Raw genomic sequence first — 18,183 nt, forward strand, 5'->3', positions numbered from 1 at the left:
GTCCAGAGAAAGAGTGTCCGGTGGGAGGGCCCAGGGCGGGATGGGAAGGGGTCGGCCGCCCTTGAGCGACAGTTCTGCGTTGACTGTCATAACCCGAGAGCCATTGTAGGTTCCAGAGTAGGGGTCTGCCCTGGCGCGGAACCGGCGGGAGAGGAGTCCGCTAGGACAGTCTGACCCGCTGGCTGACGACACCGGGCCCTAGCAAGGCCTCGGGTCCCCGGTCTGTGGCCTAAGGCCCGAGGCCACTCGGGCGACTCCAGGAGCGCGCGTGGCACCCCGCGCCGGGCGGCAGGGGGCGGGGCTGGGCACGTGTCCTCGCCCGCCTCTAGGCCATGTGATCCTCCGGGGCAGGGTCGGGCCGGGGGCCGGGGGAGCTGGGCACACAGACAGGCTTGGCTGCGGGGAGGACGCACCCGGGGAGCGCTGGCGGCAGGCGGGGCGGAGCCAGCGGCAGGCGGGGACGCGGCGCGGGGAGACGCGGCGGCGGCAGCGGTGGCGGCGGCGCGGGGACCGGACGCCCCGGCGCTCCGCGGCGCGGGGATGTGGAGCGGGTAGGTCTGCGCGCGTTCACGGCCTGCGCGGGGTGCCTGCCCTTGAGACTGGGGGCGTCCCCGCATGGCTGCGCCCCGGCTCCTGCCTGTGACCGAGCCCTAGGACAGGCTAGCCCCCGCGCCGCCAGAGATGGTCGCTCCGCGAGGAAGGTCCGGGGGTCCGTGGGTCCGTGGGTCCGTGGGTAGGGCGGAGAGTGCCCAGCGCCAGCTGGTCCTGTTTCACCCCGAACGCAAGTGAGGTGGGCTGTGCGCTTCTGGAGGGAGACCCTCGTGCGAAGGAACCCTGGAAAGCAGTGCAGTTGGGAAAGGGGGCTGGGCCTCTGCCAAGGTCGCTTTCAAGTTGATGTCCGGCCTTCCACTTGGGGGCCCTGGCGCCCGCGGGGCTGAGAGGCGCGGGCCTGGAGAGGGCTGCTATGCGCGTCTGTTCCTGGTCGTCCCCTGGAATTGGGCAAACACACTTCCTTTTCGCTGTGGCCGGAACAGGCGCAAGGCGCGGTCCTGGAGGAGATGAGGCCCCAGCATAGGCGAGATAGGGCATCCCAGGCCAGGGACACCAAAGTCCCAGCTGAGAGCAGGGCGCAGAGAGTTGCTTGCGAGATGCTCACTGGGTTCACTTCCAAAGGCACCTGACAGCTTGAGCTACGTTACCTGCGGCGCTGGGGAAGTGGGAGTCGTGCCCTGCAGGGGGGGAGGCGGTTTAAGAGAGCACCCTCCTGGGAGAACTAAGGTGTGGGGAGCCAACAGTCTCAAGGTGGGGATTTTAAGTCCCCCGCGGCCCCTCCTCCCCACCCCCCGCCGCGCGCCTGGACTGTGAGTTTGGAGAGAGCAGTGGAGACGTTTGTCGCACCTGCGGGAGTTAGAACAATCGTATTCAAGCTGCACCCTGAACCTCAGGGAGCTTGTGACTTTCCTTGTGTTGGGTGGCCCAAGCAAAACCCAGCCACCAGCTTGACCTTAAGAGTTTTGCCTCACTTCGCTGTGGCCCTGGGGGAAAGCAGCTGGGTGTGGGGTGGGACTGATCCTGGCCCAGAAACTGCCCTCCCTACGGCCAGCCAGCCTGGAGCCAAAGAGACAAGCTGGGGCGGAAGTTGACAGAGAACAGGCCCGTCCCTAGGACCCCAGGGCCCCTCTCCATGAGCCAGGGGTGAACTCACTCCTGCATGATCCTTATCAGCACAGCTCACTTCCTGGACCCGCTCTGGGTCTTGCTCAGCTGCAGAATGCATAACGCCCCCCCCACCCCCGCCCCCCAAACCAACCAAATCCACTGCCATCAGTAGTGATGGGTGATGCTGACTCGTGGGGACCCTATGGGCAGGGTAGACCTACCCTTGTGACTTGTTACTTTTCACGGGATTAGAAAACCCTGTCTTTCGCTGGTGGATTTGAACTGCAGACCTCAAGGTTAGCTGTTCAATGCGTAAAACCATTACACCACCAGGGCGCCCAGTGTGGGCAGAAAGCCGAGTAAGGGCTTTATAAATGCAGAGGGATCCCGAAGTGGGGGAGAGAACCTGGCTGTCTGGGGGTGAGGGCTAAAGTGACAAGGTTACCTTGAATACTCTATTTGAGGCCGCCCTCACTTGGGTATTCAGAGGCAAAGATTTAGGGGTCAAGGGTCACGCTGTCAGCCTCACCCGTCACCCCTTCCCCAGGTCCCAGAAGCAGCTGGGAAGGACCCTGTCCCTAGTCACTCTTGCCCACATAACCCCGACTTAGCTTCTCCGAGGGTCCCCAGTAGCTAAAAAGTACTGGGCAGGGGTGTCCTGGGTCTGTGTTGCCCAGATTAGCAGGAGGTGACCCTGGCCACATGGTTGATGCTTTGGGGGCTTGGTTTCCTCTCTCTCTCCCTTGGGAACCTGTGCCGAGGGAATGCCGAGGTCTGGCTGCCAGCTCACCGGGTTGACCTTTATTGACAGGCACTGTGGCCAGTGGCCTTGCCTGGAGACCAGCTTGAGGCACAGGCCAGGGTAGCACCCAAAGGCTCTTCTCCCCAAACTGGCTGGTTTCACTCCTTGCCCTTACTTTGTCACATAGCCCTCATCTTGGGTGTGAAGCCTGTTCTCCGGGCGATGGGTGAGGCTGGCACCTAGGGGACTTTTCCCATGTAACACAGTGGAAGGCACTTGGGACTTGCTCGGCAGAGAACAGAGCTTGGGTCCTGGGCAGGTTTTCTGAAACTTTTGTGGACATCTGAAGATGGCCCAGCCCCTGGGTCTTCTCCACCCCCCTCCCCTCTGCCCTCCCCCCTCCCATAGATGAGATAAATCATGTCTCCCCGGGGAGGGAGGACCAGCTTCAGCTGGGAGATCAGCTAGCCCCTGGCCCTGGGCTGGCAGGCTGTATTTTTGCAGTAGGCAGGATACTGGGCAGCCCACAATACAGGCCAGCTGCGTATTCTGAAATCCCTGTGACACCCTAGGTCTTAGCTATCCAGGGACTTGGCTCTGTGAACACCCGCCCTAGGGCCTAGCTCACAGGGTGGATCCCAGCTCCGGCTAGGGGCTCCAGGGTCAGACAAGGAGGCACCCTCCTTGCTGCCTCCTCCTGGAAGCCCTCCATGGTGCAATCACCTCCTGGCTGGTGGAGCCCCCTCCTCTTACCTGCAGTACATAACACAGCTGTGTGCCGAAGTTCAGCCCCTCGTTTGCGCCCTGTTCATTCTAGACCCGCCCCCTCCAGCATGGGCACCGGCTTTGTGGCCAGCAAGCCTTGGGAAAAAAAGGTGCCCCCAGTCAAACAGATGAGTTGGGGGCAGATCTGGATGGAGCGGGTGGGGGGGGGGGCTGTGTATATGCTGGGTGTTTAAGGCCTCAGGGGACAGAGTTTTCTCGGACTGGTCAGGCAGGGAATCCTCAGGCTCTGCCTGACTCCCCACCCTCTCAGGCCTTGTGCTGCCTCCCAATATGGGGACAGGACTGGCTTCTGTCCTCAGGGGAGGGCCGCCAGGTCCCTGGCTAGGGTAGGGCTTATCAAATGAGGCTGGCTCTTGGACTTGCTCTGGGCGACTGTGTGTCATCTCACCTGCTCTCCTCAGGTCCACCTTGCCCCCCACCCATCCCTCGATTACCCAGTAAGCAAGGTAAGCACGGGCTTATGTGTGCTTCTGTGTTCGTCCGTGGTGAGCAATTTCACCTGGGTCTCAGCACAGCCACGATGTGAAAACCAGGAGATTGTTCACTATCGGAAACGCGCTGCCATGCACGGCTACCAGTCCATACGGACCCATAGCGATGCTATGGGACAGGGCAGAACTATCGCTGTGAGATTCTGAGCCTGTGACTCTTTGTGGGAGTCAAAAGCCCTTTCTTCCATGGCTGGCCCAGCAGGTGGGGGTTTCGAACTGCTGCCCTTGTGGTTAGCAGCCCCACATGTCGCCAGGGCTCCAGAAGCCCGAGTAAGCCCGTGCTTTCGTTGCTGTGCAGTTGGGGAAGAGAGAGATGCCAGCCAGACTGGAAGTGGTGAGAAAACAGGGATTGTGTCCCCTACCTATTAGTAAGGAAGCATGAGCAAGACCGTGCTTACCTTGCTCCTTGGGTAATTGACAGCAGTGGCCTTGTTCCCTACCTCACCCCCTTCCTTGCCTGAAGCCGAACCCCAGGCCCCACCTCAGCGGAACTCAGGGGCCCCTGTCTCATCTGTACCCTGCTTCCCTTCCCTCCCGAATTCTGTGTGGGTGTATGGCCTGGGTTTCTTGGTCTTCTGGAACCTTACCCTGAGGCTTGGTGGCTTCCACGCTGGCTGTCTGGCCCGGGGCTCCTCTGTCCTCCTGTCACCCAGACTCCTCTGTGGCTGTCCCCACCTGCCTTTTCCCCTTAGCTACCCACGAATGGATGGACGAGCCAGATGTCAGGACTTACCGCGTCTCAGACACCTCAGCCAACTCTTCCTTGCCCTGCCTCGTTCACCTTTCCCTTGATTTTTCAACTGATAGATTACCTAGATAATGAACGTAACGTGTGTGTCCCTCTCCAACAGTCTGAATGTACTTGATGGCAGGGTTTTTGGGTTGTTGTCAAGCTGGTTCCGACCCATAGCCACCCTGTGCACAGTAGAATGGAATGCTGCCCGGTCCTCCAGCATGCTGACAATTTTTCCCATGCCTGAGTCCATTGTGGCTGCCACCGTGTCCATCCAGCTCGCTGAGGGCCTTCCTCTGGGTTGCTGCCCCTTTATCAACCATGATGTCCTTCCCCAGGGACTGGTCTCCCGACAACACGTCCACAATATGTACGGAGCACTCGGGCAGGGGCAGTGGATGTTTTCAGGGAGCTCTGGTGACACACTGGCTTTTGCGATGGGCAGCTAACGGAAAGGTTGCCACTTGGGGCTGGCCAGTTGCTCCCTGGGAGAAAATGGGGCCGTATGCTCCCATAAAGAAGTACAGCTTCCGGGAGCCCAGGGACAAATTCTGCACTGTCCTCCAGGGTCCCTTGATGGCAGTGGGTTTGGTTTGGGGTTCCCGACCCCTGTCTGGTCATGCCTTCTGCTTGGGGGTGGGTGTCTGGTGTCTTTGTGTCCCCTTGGGGCCCAGGCCCTGTCTGGTTTGGGCAGTAGCATCAGGCAGGACTCTTCCCGGCTCCCCTCCCTGCCCCCAACACTGGGTGCTGCTCCAGACTTCCTCATTCCCATCTGCATCCGGCCTCACTTCTCTGCAGCCCCCATTCAGCCCCTTCCCTCCCAGCCGGTCTTCTCTGGGTGAGAGGTCACAGGGCACGCCCTGTACCTGGGCTCAGGGTTCACATTGCACTGGGCCCCTTGTCCCTGTGTGACCCTACCAGGTCCTCTTCCCTCTCTGAACCTCAGGTGTCTCATGGTTAAGGCCAAGCTGGCCAGAGCATCTTTCGCAGCCAGGAGTCTCAGGGCACATAGGTGGGATTGCTGGGGGCCTGGTGAGCCTGTAAGCTGGGAGTCCTTCTCCAGGGGCCACGCCCCTGGCCTTACTGGCTGGAAAGCCTAGATGCCTTGGCTGGGTGGGGTACAGGCCAGGCCCCTCGCCTGGCCCCTGGACGCAGCCCCAGACTCCTGCTGGACAGAGCAGGGTGGGGAGCCCTTCCCAGGAGCTGAGCCCTGGGTTGGGTTTCTTCAGACAAGATCAGCTGGTGGCCTGAGCAGTGGGTCTGAGGTCTGATGCCCAGACCAGCACTGCTTGTCTCCTCCCCAGCTCAGGTGGGGACCCACCTGTCCATTAGCACAGACGACGCCTTTCCCAGCTGACTTGGACATGGTTACCTGTAATGGCTAGGGTGAGGGAGATGTGAGGGGGCCCCCTTGGAGGGGGCTCTGGTCAGGCCTTCCTAGCCCAGGGGGGCTCTTGGTGAGTCAGGCCCAGCTGTCCTTGGATGAGGGCAGGGACAGAGCTCAGCTGGGGGTAAGGATAGCGGGAGAGCCATGTCCCTCACCCACCCAGGGTTGTGTGTTTCCTGGGGAAGTGGCCCAGCCTTTCCGGTTCCAGCTGCGCAGGGGCTCCAGGCAGCAGAGCCAGCCTTGGGATGGGGGCTGGGGCTGCCCCCATGAACCTGCGACAATCACTCTTACTCTCCCCAGGCCCCCAGCAGACCATGCAGCCTGAGGACTCTGATCTTGATTGGCAGTTTGTCCCAAACAGAACTCCCAATCCACTGCGGCTGTCCAGTGGATTCTGACTCCTCAGGACCAAATAGGTGGGAGCGGGACTGCCCATGGGGATCCCTGGGCTGTAAATCTTTGGGGGACCAAACACGTAGCTTTCTCCCCCAGCTCTGCTGCTGAACTTGAACCGCCAACGTTGTGGTGATCAGCAGCAACTGCATGAACTAATGTGCCATCAGGTCTCCTTGTTGCAATCCCTGGACTCGGTTCCTGCAGGGGGTGGCTCTGGTCAGAGGTGTGGAGGATTTGGTCCTGGAAGGAGTTTCCTACCAGCTCTGGTATTTAAACCCAGGGGGACCAGCCTCTGGTCTGGGGGCTGATGTGTGAAGAGTCCCTTTCTAAAAGAGGTCCAAGTCACAGGAGGTGGCCCCACAACCTGGAAGTGGGGGAGGGGAAGAGGGGCTGAATATTGCTTGTAGGCGTACACGCGCGCGTGTGTGTGTGTGTGTGCACGCGAATGCCTCATCCCCTGCTGCCCTCCCCACCCCCTGCCCCGGAGACTAGGAGATGTCCTGCTCCCTCCTTGCTCTTGCCACTAGAAGATTTGGACTTTGACTTTTCACCTGGGGGTGGGGAAGGATCAGAGAGCTGCCTCAGACCCCTGGGATCACTGGTGTCTCTGCCTGCAAAATAGGGCCTATCCCATCCCTGGCCTGTTGGGGACATGGTGGGGATGGTGAAGGATGGTCAGCTCTACCCTCTAGCCCTTCTTACTCTTGGGGACAGCAGGAGTCTCATGCCTCCCTGTGACCAGAGGCTCAGATCACACAGGTGAATGGAGCTTCACCTATGTGGGAGGATCAGGTGAGAGGTGAGGACACGGTTGTTCTCACAGTGGGAAAGGCATTAGGTCTGGAGGCCCAGGGCCCGGAGATGCTATCCCTGTCAGTACCCTGCCCCTGGCCTGCAATTCTTGCTCCCTAGATTGACGTAAGCAGACCCCATGTGGTGCACTGCTGCCTTACCAAGTCTGGGTGATGGTGGCCAGTGCTCACTACAGGACTGGGCTCTCCAGGGACATTTGTCCAGGACCTGTGGTGTCCACTTCTGACCCAAGCCGAGGCTGGGATTGAACACTGCTCTGCCGGGTGCTGAGGCCAGCAGTTTCTCACTTGGTTTCTGAAGGCTTCCTGCAGGCGGGGATCGAGCTTCAGAGAATTCCATTAACCTCCCCAGGGGTCTCTGTGGCCCCACTGAGGACTGGCCTGTGTGTCTAGCCACAGACACCCCCCCCCCACTCGCGGCAGGCCTCCCTCCCGGGCTCAGAGGCCAGGCTTCCGAGGTGGGGGTGGGCTCATATGTCTCCAAGGCTGTCATGGAGGATTTGTTCAGCCCCACCGCTGTGGCCAACACCCCAGCACTGCCACCACCTCTCTGAGACTCAGTACTCCTCATCTGCTCAATGGTGACAGAATCACAAGGGTTGCTGGGAATTGTAAACAGCCTGGCATTGCAACCTGCCCTGCCCACTTTGGGCAGAGCACTGTTAGGGGTGCCTGGGTGTACCACAGCCCCTCCGGTCTGGTCTCAGGGAAGCTCCCCCTCTCATACACAAGGTGCTAGAAGAAGTATGACACCCCCCACCCCAACACACATATACACCCTTCTTCAGCCAAACTCTGGCCATGGACAGCAGGGGGTGGGATGGGGGGCTGTACTCAGGGGCAGGATGAGCTCCGGGGGACATGGGACCCTGCAAAGGGCTGGAAGGAGCCCCGTGGCTGGATGCCCAGTCCCCTCGTGTATCAAAGGGGAAACTGAGGCTCCTCCAGGCCGCTTGGTGACTGTGCCAGGGTCCTCAGCATTGGATTGGAAGAGAGACCTGTCCCTGCGCTGTAACCTCCTTCCCTGCTCAGCCATCCCAGATCCCACGACCTCCTGACCTTGACCTCACCCCTATGTACTCCCCCTGCAGTCCCTGTGTGCAGCCGGAGCCCCTGCTGCTGCTATCGACGTCCCCCCCCCCCCCCCCGCCCCTGCTCCGGAGTTGCTGGCTCAGGAACCGCTGGCTCCTGCTGAGCCAGCACAGGCCAGTCCAGAGGTGCTGGCTCGGCACAAAACCCCACTGGTTGTCGCCTCCCCTCCCCCTCTCTCCCGCCTCCCCGGGTCTGCTGGGCCGGGCAGGGGTGTGGGTGAGGGAGGGCGGCCCAGCTTCAGGAAAGGGAGTACGCAGAGGCCCCGTAAGGAGTGTGCGTGGGGCCACCGGCCGGCACAAACTTCCGGCCCCAACCCCCTGGTCCGCTCAGCACCCGGCTTGCTGCGCACTGCACCTGCTGCTCAGGGACCATGTAGAATGCGCATCTAATTTGCAGTCCTAGGGGGCAGAGTGCTTGAGGGGGAGGGGTACTCCTTACTCGCTTGAGGTGTAATTTAGGGACCCACCTAAATTACAAGCGGAGACCCCGAGTTTCCCCGTTGGTGAGTCACGTGTGGGATCAACAGGGAGCACTCACTGTGGGCTAAGCCCTGGGCTGGAGGGGGTCGGCAAGGATGAGCGAGTGGTCCTTGCCCCTAAGAAGCTTGTGCTTCTGGCCCTGGACCACTCCATGTGCACCTGCTTGCACCCGTGGGGAGACCGAGGCCAGGAGGGCGGGTGCAGTACCCAGGATAATCCCCTGGGCTCAGGACATGACCCTGAAGACGCTGATGCCCCTGTTTGTCCCACAGCCAGCCCTCGCCGGACGAGGGCCGCCCACCGCCCCTCGGGGCTGTCCCGAGCGCCTGGAAGAGTCTCAAAGGCCGCCGGGAGTCCCTGGGAACCCCTGCGGAGACCTCGGCCGCCGGGGAGGAGGGCCCTGCCGCCGCCCAGCTGGACGTGGCGCGCCTGCGCAGCTCGTCAGTGGAGATCCGCGAGAAGGGCTCCGAGTTCTTAAAGGAGGAGCTGCGCCGCGCACAGAAGGTGGGCGGGGCCCGTGGGCGTGTCCTGCAGGGCTGCGATGGCCCAGGCTCTGGAAATCCGGGATGGCCCTTCGGATCTTAGTTTCTCAGTGGCTCCCGGGTAGAGATGTCACCGTCCAAGGGGCAGACTGGGGCCCATTCCCAGAGGCCTCGGTGCTGTTGGAATGCTGAGCAGGTTTCAGCGGAGCCTCGAGACTTAAAACAAGAAAGAGAGGCCTGGCGATCCACTTCTGAAAATCTGCGAGTTGGGGGCGGGGAGGGAAACCCTGTGGTCCGGTCTGCAACTGATCACAGGGGTGGGTGGTGGGTGGTGCAGGATCGGGCCCTGTTTGGTTCCGTTGTGCATGGGGACACTATGTCAGGGGCCGCTTTGGTGACCGTTAACCACAGCAGTAACTTCATGCTGTTCTGGAATCAACACCATTCCCTTTTGCAAATGGTTTTCATCCCCCTCCGCAGGAATTTAAAATCGTCATACACGCAGGCCACCTCCCTCCTCCCAGCCCCCAAAGCCACTAACATTGCAAGGGCTCTGAAACCCAAAGTCTTCTCCACAGCACTTCCAAGCTCCAATGGACCAATAGCGGTTTTAGGCTCATGCTGTGAGCTAAGTGGAAAAACCCGCCCTAGATGAGGGTAGGTCAAAAGGCATTGCTGAGGAATCACAGACCCCTATCAAATAAAACCATAACAACACCAGACAGAGGCTCTGCCCTGGGCACATCCTCCATCCTGCTCTATGCGAGCATCTCCACCCCCGTAGGCCTCTCGAGGCGCCTGGTGGTGGTGTGTTCACACACGGCTGACATCCCAAAGGTCAGCAGCTTGAAATCACCCACCAGCCGGCTTCATGGGAGGAAGACGTGGCTTCTTACTCCTGTAAAGAGTTCAGAGTCGTGGAAACTCACAAGGTAGTTCTACTCTGTCCTGTAGCCAATCAGGATCAGCTCGATGTCTGTGAGTTCTTTTCAAACAACAGTGTTCTGGGGGCTCCGAGGCTGATGGGGCCCTTGGGGCTGACCGGGCTGCTTGCCCCTGCAGGAGCTGAAGCTGAAGGACCAGGAGTGTGAGCGGCTTTCCAAGGTGCGCGAGCAGCTGGAACAGGAACTGGAGGAGCTGACGGCCAGCCTGTTTGAGGTGCGCAGCCCAGGGGACGGGTTCAGGACAGAGTGGCCGCCCTCGCCCCCCCTTTCCTGCTGCCGCTCACCCAGAGCCTGCACCCTCTTCCCAGGAAGCTCACAAGATGGTGCGAGAAGCCAACATGCAGCAGGCAGCATCCGAGAAGCAGCTGAAGGAGGCAAGGGGCAAGGTGAGGCCAGGTCCAGTTACGGCCCCTCTTCTGTGCGCGCTGCCCACCACCACCCAGTGTGGGCGTCACCATGGCCTGTGGGCTCGGCAAGGATGCACAAACCAGGCCCAGAGCAGTGCTAACAGGCAGCTAAAGGCTGCTGATGGGGGTCCCCTGAGGCTCCAAGCAGTGCCCCAGTCCCACCCCTACCTTCCCGGCCTGCACTCTGGAGCTTGGCTGGGGCCCTGTGGCTGGAGGGTCCTGTAGGGATGGTCATTGTCTCTCTCCGCTCACACAGCAAGAGCCCCAGCGAGCCCTGCTAGCTGCGGAGCTGTTTGTCCAGCTTGGGATTGGCGGCGGTGGGTGCCCTGTATGACCTCAGACAGGCCACACAGCCACACCTGAGCCCCAGTTTCCCCACCTGTAAAATGAGCTTCTCAGTCCCTCACTTGAAGGCTGCTCCAGGGGTGATGGGTGGTGGCACCAACCCTGGGCCATCCTGTCCTGTCTCGGCCAGATGGACATGCTGCAGGCTGAGGTGACAGCCTTGAAGACCCTCGTCATCACGTCCACACCTGCCTCCCCCAACCGCGAGCTCCACCCCCAGCTGCTGAGCCCCACCAAGGGCAGCCCCCGCAAAGGCCACGCCCGCCACAAGAGCACCAGCAGCACCCTGTGCCCAGCCGTGTGCCCTGCCGCAGGACATACCCTCACCCCGGACAGGGAGGGCAAGGAGGTGAGGGGACATGGGTGGGTGCTGCGCAGGCTACTGGAGAGCCAGGCCCCGCAGCTCCCTTCTAGGCCTGCTCCTTCCCCTTCTGCTCCTGAGACCCCCGTCTTGGAGTGTGGGTGTGGGGGTGTTCCCTGAGGCTCATGACTGCTCCCAGCAGTGCTGCCTAATCACATAGGGGCTGTGTGCTGCTCTGGGGCCTGCCCTGGGGGGCCTGATGTGGCTGGGCAGGGACACCAGGCTCTGGGGAGAGGCTGCCCCTATTGGTGAGGCCTCACCCTGAGGCCCAGGGCCACCTTGGGACACTCTTGGGCCCGGTGGTCTTTGGTGCCGTGGCACTGGGACAGGCAATGTATTCACTGGCATGGGCAACTCCTCTCGTGGGCATGGCTGTGTCTCAGCGCCACTCTTTCCTCAGTGGTCAGCAGGGTGGCACCTGCTGACTCCCCTATAAGGGCCATGCTGGGACCCTTTCCTGAGGGTCTCTGTCACCAAGTCTGCCTCAGATGCAGCCGTGTCCCCAGACCCCCATTCTGGGGCTGCTAGGCCTTTCCCGCCCCCATCAGAGTATCTACTGATCCCCCTCCCCCAGACCTCAGAGTCCCCAGGACAGCTTCAGCTCCCAATACTAACAATCTCTTCCTTCCTCCTGTCTGTCTCTCTGCGTCTGTCTCTCTGTCTGCCTGCACCCTCCCCCTGCATGCCCAGCCCATGCTGCCCCCCCTCCTGTCCCTGCTCCTCTGCGTCATCCCCAGCAGGGCGATCCATCTCACCTATGAGCCCGCCTGGCAGCTCCCGCCCGGGGAGCCGCCTGCCACCCCTACCTCTGCTCCCTCTCTCTCTTTGTCCCGCCAGGTAATGGCTCGGAGCAGGACCCCTCTGCCTGCTCTGGCCGCACCTCTGCATGAGTCTCAGGTGGCCACCAACCACCCACCCTCCCCCCGGGTGGGCAGCAGAGGCAGCCTGGGTGTGTTCTCCTCCTGTGTGCATGAGCCTGCGTGGGCTGGTGTGCACCTATGAGGGGACTTGAGCAGGCACGTGGCAATATCCCTTAGGCTTTCGCTTCCATTGGCCCACCCTCCACCCCCGGGTACATAGCTGCGTGTGCCCGAGGGTACCTGCATGTATGTGATGGTTTGCCCTTTGACTCTTTCTTCTCAAGGAAACAGTGTGGGAAGGGTCTTCAGGACCATGCCTCTGGAGTCACCGTGGGCACCCCCTCCACTGTGCATCTCTTCCCCTCCCCTGCAGTGCCAAGAACCTTAAAATCCCCCAGGACACTTTTCAGTCTCTGCTCTTTGGTGCCAGGGGAGAAGGTTGTTATTATCGGGGACCCTGGACTTGGCTCCCCTGCACGGCCTCTGGGCACAGACCTGCTGGCATGCTGGGGCCTGCCCTACCTGCTCTTGCTCTCCTCCTCCTCCCCTGCCCCTGCTATACAAGAGGGCCCCAACACCCTGACCTCCCCCTTCCCTGCATCCCCCTTCCTCATAGGTGGACACGATCCTCTTTGCCGAGTTCCAGGCATGGAGGGAGTCCCCCAGCCTGGACAGGACCAGCCCCTTCATGGACAGGGTGTACCGAGAGGACGTGGGGCCCTGCCTGGACTTCACCACTCAGGAGGTGAGCTGACATGGCAGGCTGGCGGGGGCCCAGGCCAGCTGCCAGTGCCCGGCCCTTCACGGTGCCACCTGTGCCCCGCCTGTCGCAGCTCTCGGCACTGGTGCGGGCAGCCGTGGAGGACAACACACTCACCATCGAGCCAGTGGCCTCGCAGACGCTGCCCATGGTGAAGTTGGCCGAGGCCCAGAGTGGCAGCACCAAGTAAGCTTAGCACTACCCGCTGTCTGTCCCTGCCCCCTGGGGACGGCTTGCCAGGTCAGGGTGGCCAGGGAGGACGGCGAGTCAGGCTGGAGGCCTGGTCTTCGGACCGTGGACATGCCTCTCCCACACAGACCAAGGAGAGACTTAGGCAGTCCCCATCTACAGTCATGGAGAGACCTGGCTCTTGGGGAGTCCAGGCTGGGGTTCCCACTCTCCGGACATTCCCCGCCCCTCCTGCTCTCCCTGCAGTAGCCTCTGGGCCCCTGAAGCAGATAAGGGATGGCAGATGCTGGCTCTGCCTCTTGCCCAGAAAGCTCACCTTGTATGGTTGCCTGGGTGGTGCAGGGCAATAGACTGGTCCAGGGAGTAAGGGCCTCTTCTGAGCAGCCAGGATCCGACTCAGGATGGTGTGCACCATGGCGGGACCCTCCTCGCAGAGAGGGTAACTGGGTTCTGGAGGAGGAGGGGCAACGGGCCTTGCAGGACTCAGGGACAGGGGGCAAGGTGTGAGAAGCCACAGTGTACTGGAGAGGCCACCAGCCAGTGGGAGCAGCAGTGGCGTGGGTAGGGAGTTGGGACTGAGGCTGCAGGAGGTGTTGGGGGCCAGCGGATAAGGAGCCTCCAATGAGCTGGGGGCTCAGACCAGGGGACCACTGGCCACAGCAGGGCAGCTCGGCGGTCCTGCCATCAGGGCGCCTGCATCAGCTCCTCCCCTGGAGCCTCTGGGTTAGGTCCGGGGACAGTGCTGCCCAGCGGTGGCCCTTGGAGGAATCCTGTAGTGTGAAGAAGTGGGGAGTCATGGCGGCAGAGGGGCTGCTTGGGGAGCTGAGGTCTTTGGGGCAGAAGCCTGGGACTGTGCAGCGGATGGTGGTCGAGTGGAGAGAGTGGGCTAGTGTCACCTATAGGACCAGGGACCAGCGGAGAGCCGGGGGCGGGGAGGCGGGGGGTCTTCCAGGCCACATAAACATCTGAAGACCTGCGCGGGGTCCCAGGCCTGGGGTTGAGGTGGCACAGCTCCTGGCGGGCCTGACTGGCAGGCAGAGTGGGAGGCCAGATGGAACGGGCAGAGGAATGACTTGGGGCCGGGGAGGGGAGGCTTTGTGGAACTTAGGGATGGCTGAGGCTGAGGTTCAGGAGCAGGGTTTTCAGGGGCTGCTGACGTGGGCTTGGTGCACTTACCAGGAAGTTGGCCAAGCTTTTCTGCCCAAGAGGCCTGAGGGAGTGGCCTAGGGGTGAGGTGCTATCCTGGGGGCTGAGGCTGCCAGCCACACTGGTCTGGCCGGTGGGGGGAGGGGGCTCTGTGGGACCCTGGGGAGGGACTGGCGCAGGCCCCCGGCTCTTCCCTGTGGTCTCCCGGCCAATACCCTACCCACGACCCCCTTTGCTTCCCTGACAGCACATGCGCCCTGAGCGGGCTGGCCCGCGCCTGCCGCCACCGCATCCGGCTGGGTGACTCGGAGAGCCAGTACTACATTTCGCCGTCCTCCCGGGCCAGGGTGAGTGGTACAGTTCGGGGGGGGGGGGGGCCATCACGTGGCTCCTTAGGGTCCACTTGCTGGGGACCTCACCGGGACGAGGCTGGGTCTACAGAGCCCGGCACAGGCTTAGAGGACAGGGCTGGGCGGGCGGGCGGGCTGCAGCTTGCCTGGTGTGTGCGTTTTCTACACAAAGGCAAATTCACTGCCGTCAGGTCAGCGCTGGCACAGAATAGCCCTCCTGGACAAGGGAGAACTGCCCCTGGGAGTGTCTGAGGCTGGCATTTATTATTATTATTTTTTAAGTTAAAAAATCATTTTATTGGGGGCTCATAGAGCTCTTATCACAATCCGTATATCCATGGTAACAAGCACATTCGTACATATGTTGCCACCATCCTTTTCAAAATATTTTCTTTCCGCTGGAGCCCTTGGTATCAGCTCCTCTCCCCCTGCCCTCATGGACCCCTTGATAAATTATAAATGATCTCACACCGCCTGCTGTGGCTGTGACTCTCTACTGGAGTAGAAAGCTCCCTCTTTCTCTTACAGAGTGTCGGGTGGTTTTGAACTGCTGACCCGGTGGATCACAGCCCAACACATAACCACTAGGCCACCAGGGCTCCTTTCTACTTGTTTTCTAGTAGAGCAGAGAGTTTTCTCCACTGTCATTTTCAGGAAAGTGGGGGCCGGTACTCGCCCCTCCGAGCCACGGCTGGGTTTGAACCACCAGCCTCTGACTCGGCAGCTGGCTGCTTCACTGCCGTTGTGTGACCAGGGCCCCTGTCGTTGACTCTTGGGAGGACTACCATTGTCGTTGTCATTGATGTTAGGTGCCACCGACTCTGTACTGGCAGACGGAAACGCTGCCCGGCCCTGCGCCACCTCACGATTTCAATGTGTGGGCCCACTGTCGCAGCCGCGGTGTCTGTCTGGTGCACCACGGGGCTTCCTCCTCTCCGCTGCCCGTCAACTTGACTTTAAAGCATGACGCCCCTCACCAGGGACCGGTCTCTTTTGACAAGGAGGACCGAGAAACCAAGTCTTTGGAAGACGCTGCCCGTGGGGTGAACATGCTGTGCTGTGTTGGGGCCTTCAGGTGTCCAGCCCTCTCCCCACCCTGCGAAAGAAGGGCTGAAGGGGACAAAGTGACCCGTGTCCTGCAGCAGACGGGACGGAGAGCAGTGGCTGAAGAGGCCCCTGCTGGTCCCTCGTTCTGGTCAGCGGTCAGTTCTCCCAGCAATACAAGCTCTCTGGTTTTCCAGGAGGGTGACTTGATAGCCGAGCGTGGCAGTCTGTTCCCTGCTGTTCCCGCTGTGGTTAGGAGATGTAGGAGTCTTGCTCGAGTCCCTGCGTGCTGCAAATAGTTGACGCTGCTTAACCTCAAGGTTGCAGGTTCAAGCCCACCCAGGTTCAAGTGCTGCAGAGGAAGAAAGGCCTGGTGATCCATTTCCCCCAAAAGTAGCCGTCTGTAGCCCTCCGGAGCACAGTTCTGTGTCACCCCCAAGCTCGCCCGAATCCGGAGTCGGGGGCTCTCTGGCCACGGATTCAGGAGTAGTCAGTCTTGCTGTTGCGAAGGAGAGGACGGCCCTCGAGGAGATGGATTGACGCTGTGGCTGCAACCACGGCTCAGGCATGGGAACGCTGTGAGGGTGGTCTTGTCCTGTGCTGCAGGTCACGATGGGTCGGAACCAACTGGACGGTACCAACAGCAAGTGCTGCTGTTGGGAGAGGGCAGCCTCATCCGATTGGGGAGCATTTCCAGACTCGGATGGGGATGTAGGGCTCCCTGTTCTGGCCTCGGATGCGCTCTGGCTCATTGCGGATGCTCTGGGTCCAGAGCTAGCTGGTCAACATGCCTTCCCTTCTGCCCCCAGATCACTGCTGTGTGCAACTTCTTCACCTACATCCGCTACATCCAGCAAGGCCTTGTGCGGCAGGACGGTGAGTGCCTCCTGGTGGCCGGCGGAGGGATAGCTTGTGTCCAGGAGCGGGAGGAGGGGAGGTAAGGGCTGGGTCAAGCTCAGTGTGGCTCCTTTGTGGGCTCCCCAGAAAGGGGGACCCTGGTGTGCATTAGTGGGGGGCTGCTGGGCTCCTGGGAGCTGGCCTCTGTGGGACATGCGCTGCAGAAGGAGTGAGCTGGGCCTTACCCCTTACCTGGCATATGGAGCGCCCCAGAAAGCCAGGCCACGCCAACCCAAAATAGCAATGCTGCTGGATCTGTTCTCAGGGCCACCTAACAGGAGAGAGTAGACCTGCCCCTGTGGGTTTGCCGGACTGTACATCAAGGTCAGGGCACACAGGGCAATGACAGCCACCAGACCAGCGGGGGCCTGGGGAGCTGACCTCCCAGAGCTCCCACTGCTCAGGGACCTGGAGATGGTGGTTGGAGGCCAGGGCTGGTCACTGATGAGCGTGGTGTCCGGTCAGGGTGTGGGCGATGTCACCCAGTGCCCGTGCTATCAGCATGCACGTTTCCAAGGTGCTGTCGGTCACACCTGGTCCTCCCATGGACCTTCAGGGCTGCCGTGCCTCCCGGTCATCTGTTTGAGGGCAGCCTGAGGACACAGCTCTAGTTGCCCTTCTCCCAAGGGCTACCCCCAACGGTCCCCCTCTCCCTGTCCCACAGCGGAGCCCATGTTCTGGGAGATCATCAGGCTGCGGAAGGAGATGTCCCTGGCCAAGCTGGGCTTCTTTCCTCAGGAGGCCTGAGGCAAGGTCCGGCCTGCCGGGGCTGCCAGGCCAGAGCGGACACCAGCCCGGGGACAGATGGACAGAAAGGAGGACAGGGTCATGGAGCCAGCCTGGAGCCACAAGCCACACATCTGCCCCAGGACAGACAAACAGCCGGCTTGGGGAGGCTTCTCTCTTCTCCCTGGGCTGCACCACTCACCAGAGACTTTGAGAGAACACCAAAGATGGAGATGTGAGGGGCTGTGCCCAGGGGTCTCAGCCTTGGGACCCCATCCCAACACACACACACAGCCTTGTAGCCCTCCTGACCTCCCAAACGGGGGTTGCAGGGGGTGGTCTGGACCCCAACTCCCAAATACTGAGCCACCAGCGTCCTCTTGTAGCCACCCCTTAGTGGACCCCCAGGTGGTCTCCGTGGTGGGCTGAGTGCCCCAAATTGACCCTGCACCCTTTCCCAGCATCCCCTGCTGTCCCAAGTGCCCACGGAGCAGCAGGGCTGGGCGGGGTTGGCAGGACTTCCATGCCCTCTCCACTCCCACCTGGCATGGTTGAGAACTGCCCCAGAGGGCCTTCAGGGGGATCTGGACCCCTCTTCTTGCACACTCCCTGTCTCTGCCCTGCGCTTCCTGGAGGCTCTGGGACACCCTCAGAAAGCCGGACAAGCCTCAGACGGCCACACCCAGCAATGGGTGGCTACGCTGACAAAGGGGCCGAGCCCACTGGGCCCTGCAGGGGGCACCTCACCCACTTCAACCGTGCAGCCTGCTTGGCCCAGGGCTTGTGGCCCCCAGGCCGGACACGTCCCTCAGCATGTCCGGATTTCCTTCTGAGTGGAATGTAACGCGATCTCTATTTAATAAAGGACGGCTTTGTTGGTTGAGGCAAGGCTGCCACACGCCTCCGCTCCTGCCTGCCAGGGCTCGGGCCGAGGCTTGGCCACCTGGTAGAACGCAACCCAATCCTTCCCTTGCTGACCCTCGTGCTTGGGATTAAACCCAAGCCCTGGAGGCTCCCCCACTCGGCCCTGCCCTGCTCTAGCAGGCCTCCCTGTCCCCTTGAGGAGTGGCCCCTGAGACTCGCTTGACCCCTGGC

At 61.3% G+C, this 18,183-nt stretch overlaps 1 protein-coding gene across 2 annotated transcripts; it reads left to right on the forward strand.

Annotated features, from left to right (window-relative positions):
• The first annotated feature begins 414 nt into the window (after positions 1-414).
• Positions 415-17,989, forward strand: RAB3IL1 (RAB3A interacting protein like 1). Of its 2 annotated transcripts, XM_075545626.1 has the most exons (11): positions 415-551; positions 8,850-9,081; positions 10,122-10,217; positions 10,312-10,389; positions 10,886-11,104; positions 11,807-11,953; positions 12,593-12,721; positions 12,810-12,922; positions 14,319-14,418; positions 16,275-16,341; positions 17,027-17,989. In XM_075545626.1, the coding sequence occupies exons 1-11, from the start codon at positions 541-543 to the stop codon at positions 17,107-17,109; spliced, it is 1,275 nt and encodes a 424-aa protein (XP_075401741.1). In that variant the 5' UTR covers positions 415-540; the 3' UTR covers positions 17,110-17,989. The 2 variants fall into 2 exon arrangements, with proteins under 2 accessions (XP_075401741.1, XP_075401742.1); XM_075545627.1 differs by lacking the exon at positions 11,807-11,953 and having other exon boundaries at positions 416-551; positions 17,027-17,988.
• The last annotated feature ends 194 nt before the right edge of the window (positions 17,990-18,183 follow it).

Source organism: Tenrec ecaudatus, chromosome 4, assembly GCF_050624435.1.
Source record: "Tenrec ecaudatus isolate mTenEca1 chromosome 4, mTenEca1.hap1, whole genome shotgun sequence".
NCBI lineage: Eukaryota > Metazoa > Chordata > Mammalia > Afrosoricida > Tenrecidae > Tenrec > Tenrec ecaudatus.

Coding starts and splice junctions, on each gene's coding strand:
- RAB3IL1 (XM_075545626.1), top strand. Junction 10,390..10,885: donor TGAAGGAGGCAAGGGGCAAG/GTGAGGCCAGGT, acceptor TGTCTCGGCCAG/ATGGACATGCTGCAGGCTGA. Junction 11,105..11,806: donor CGGACAGGGAGGGCAAGGAG/GTGAGGGGACAT, acceptor CTGCATGCCCAG/CCCATGCTGCCCCCCCTCCT.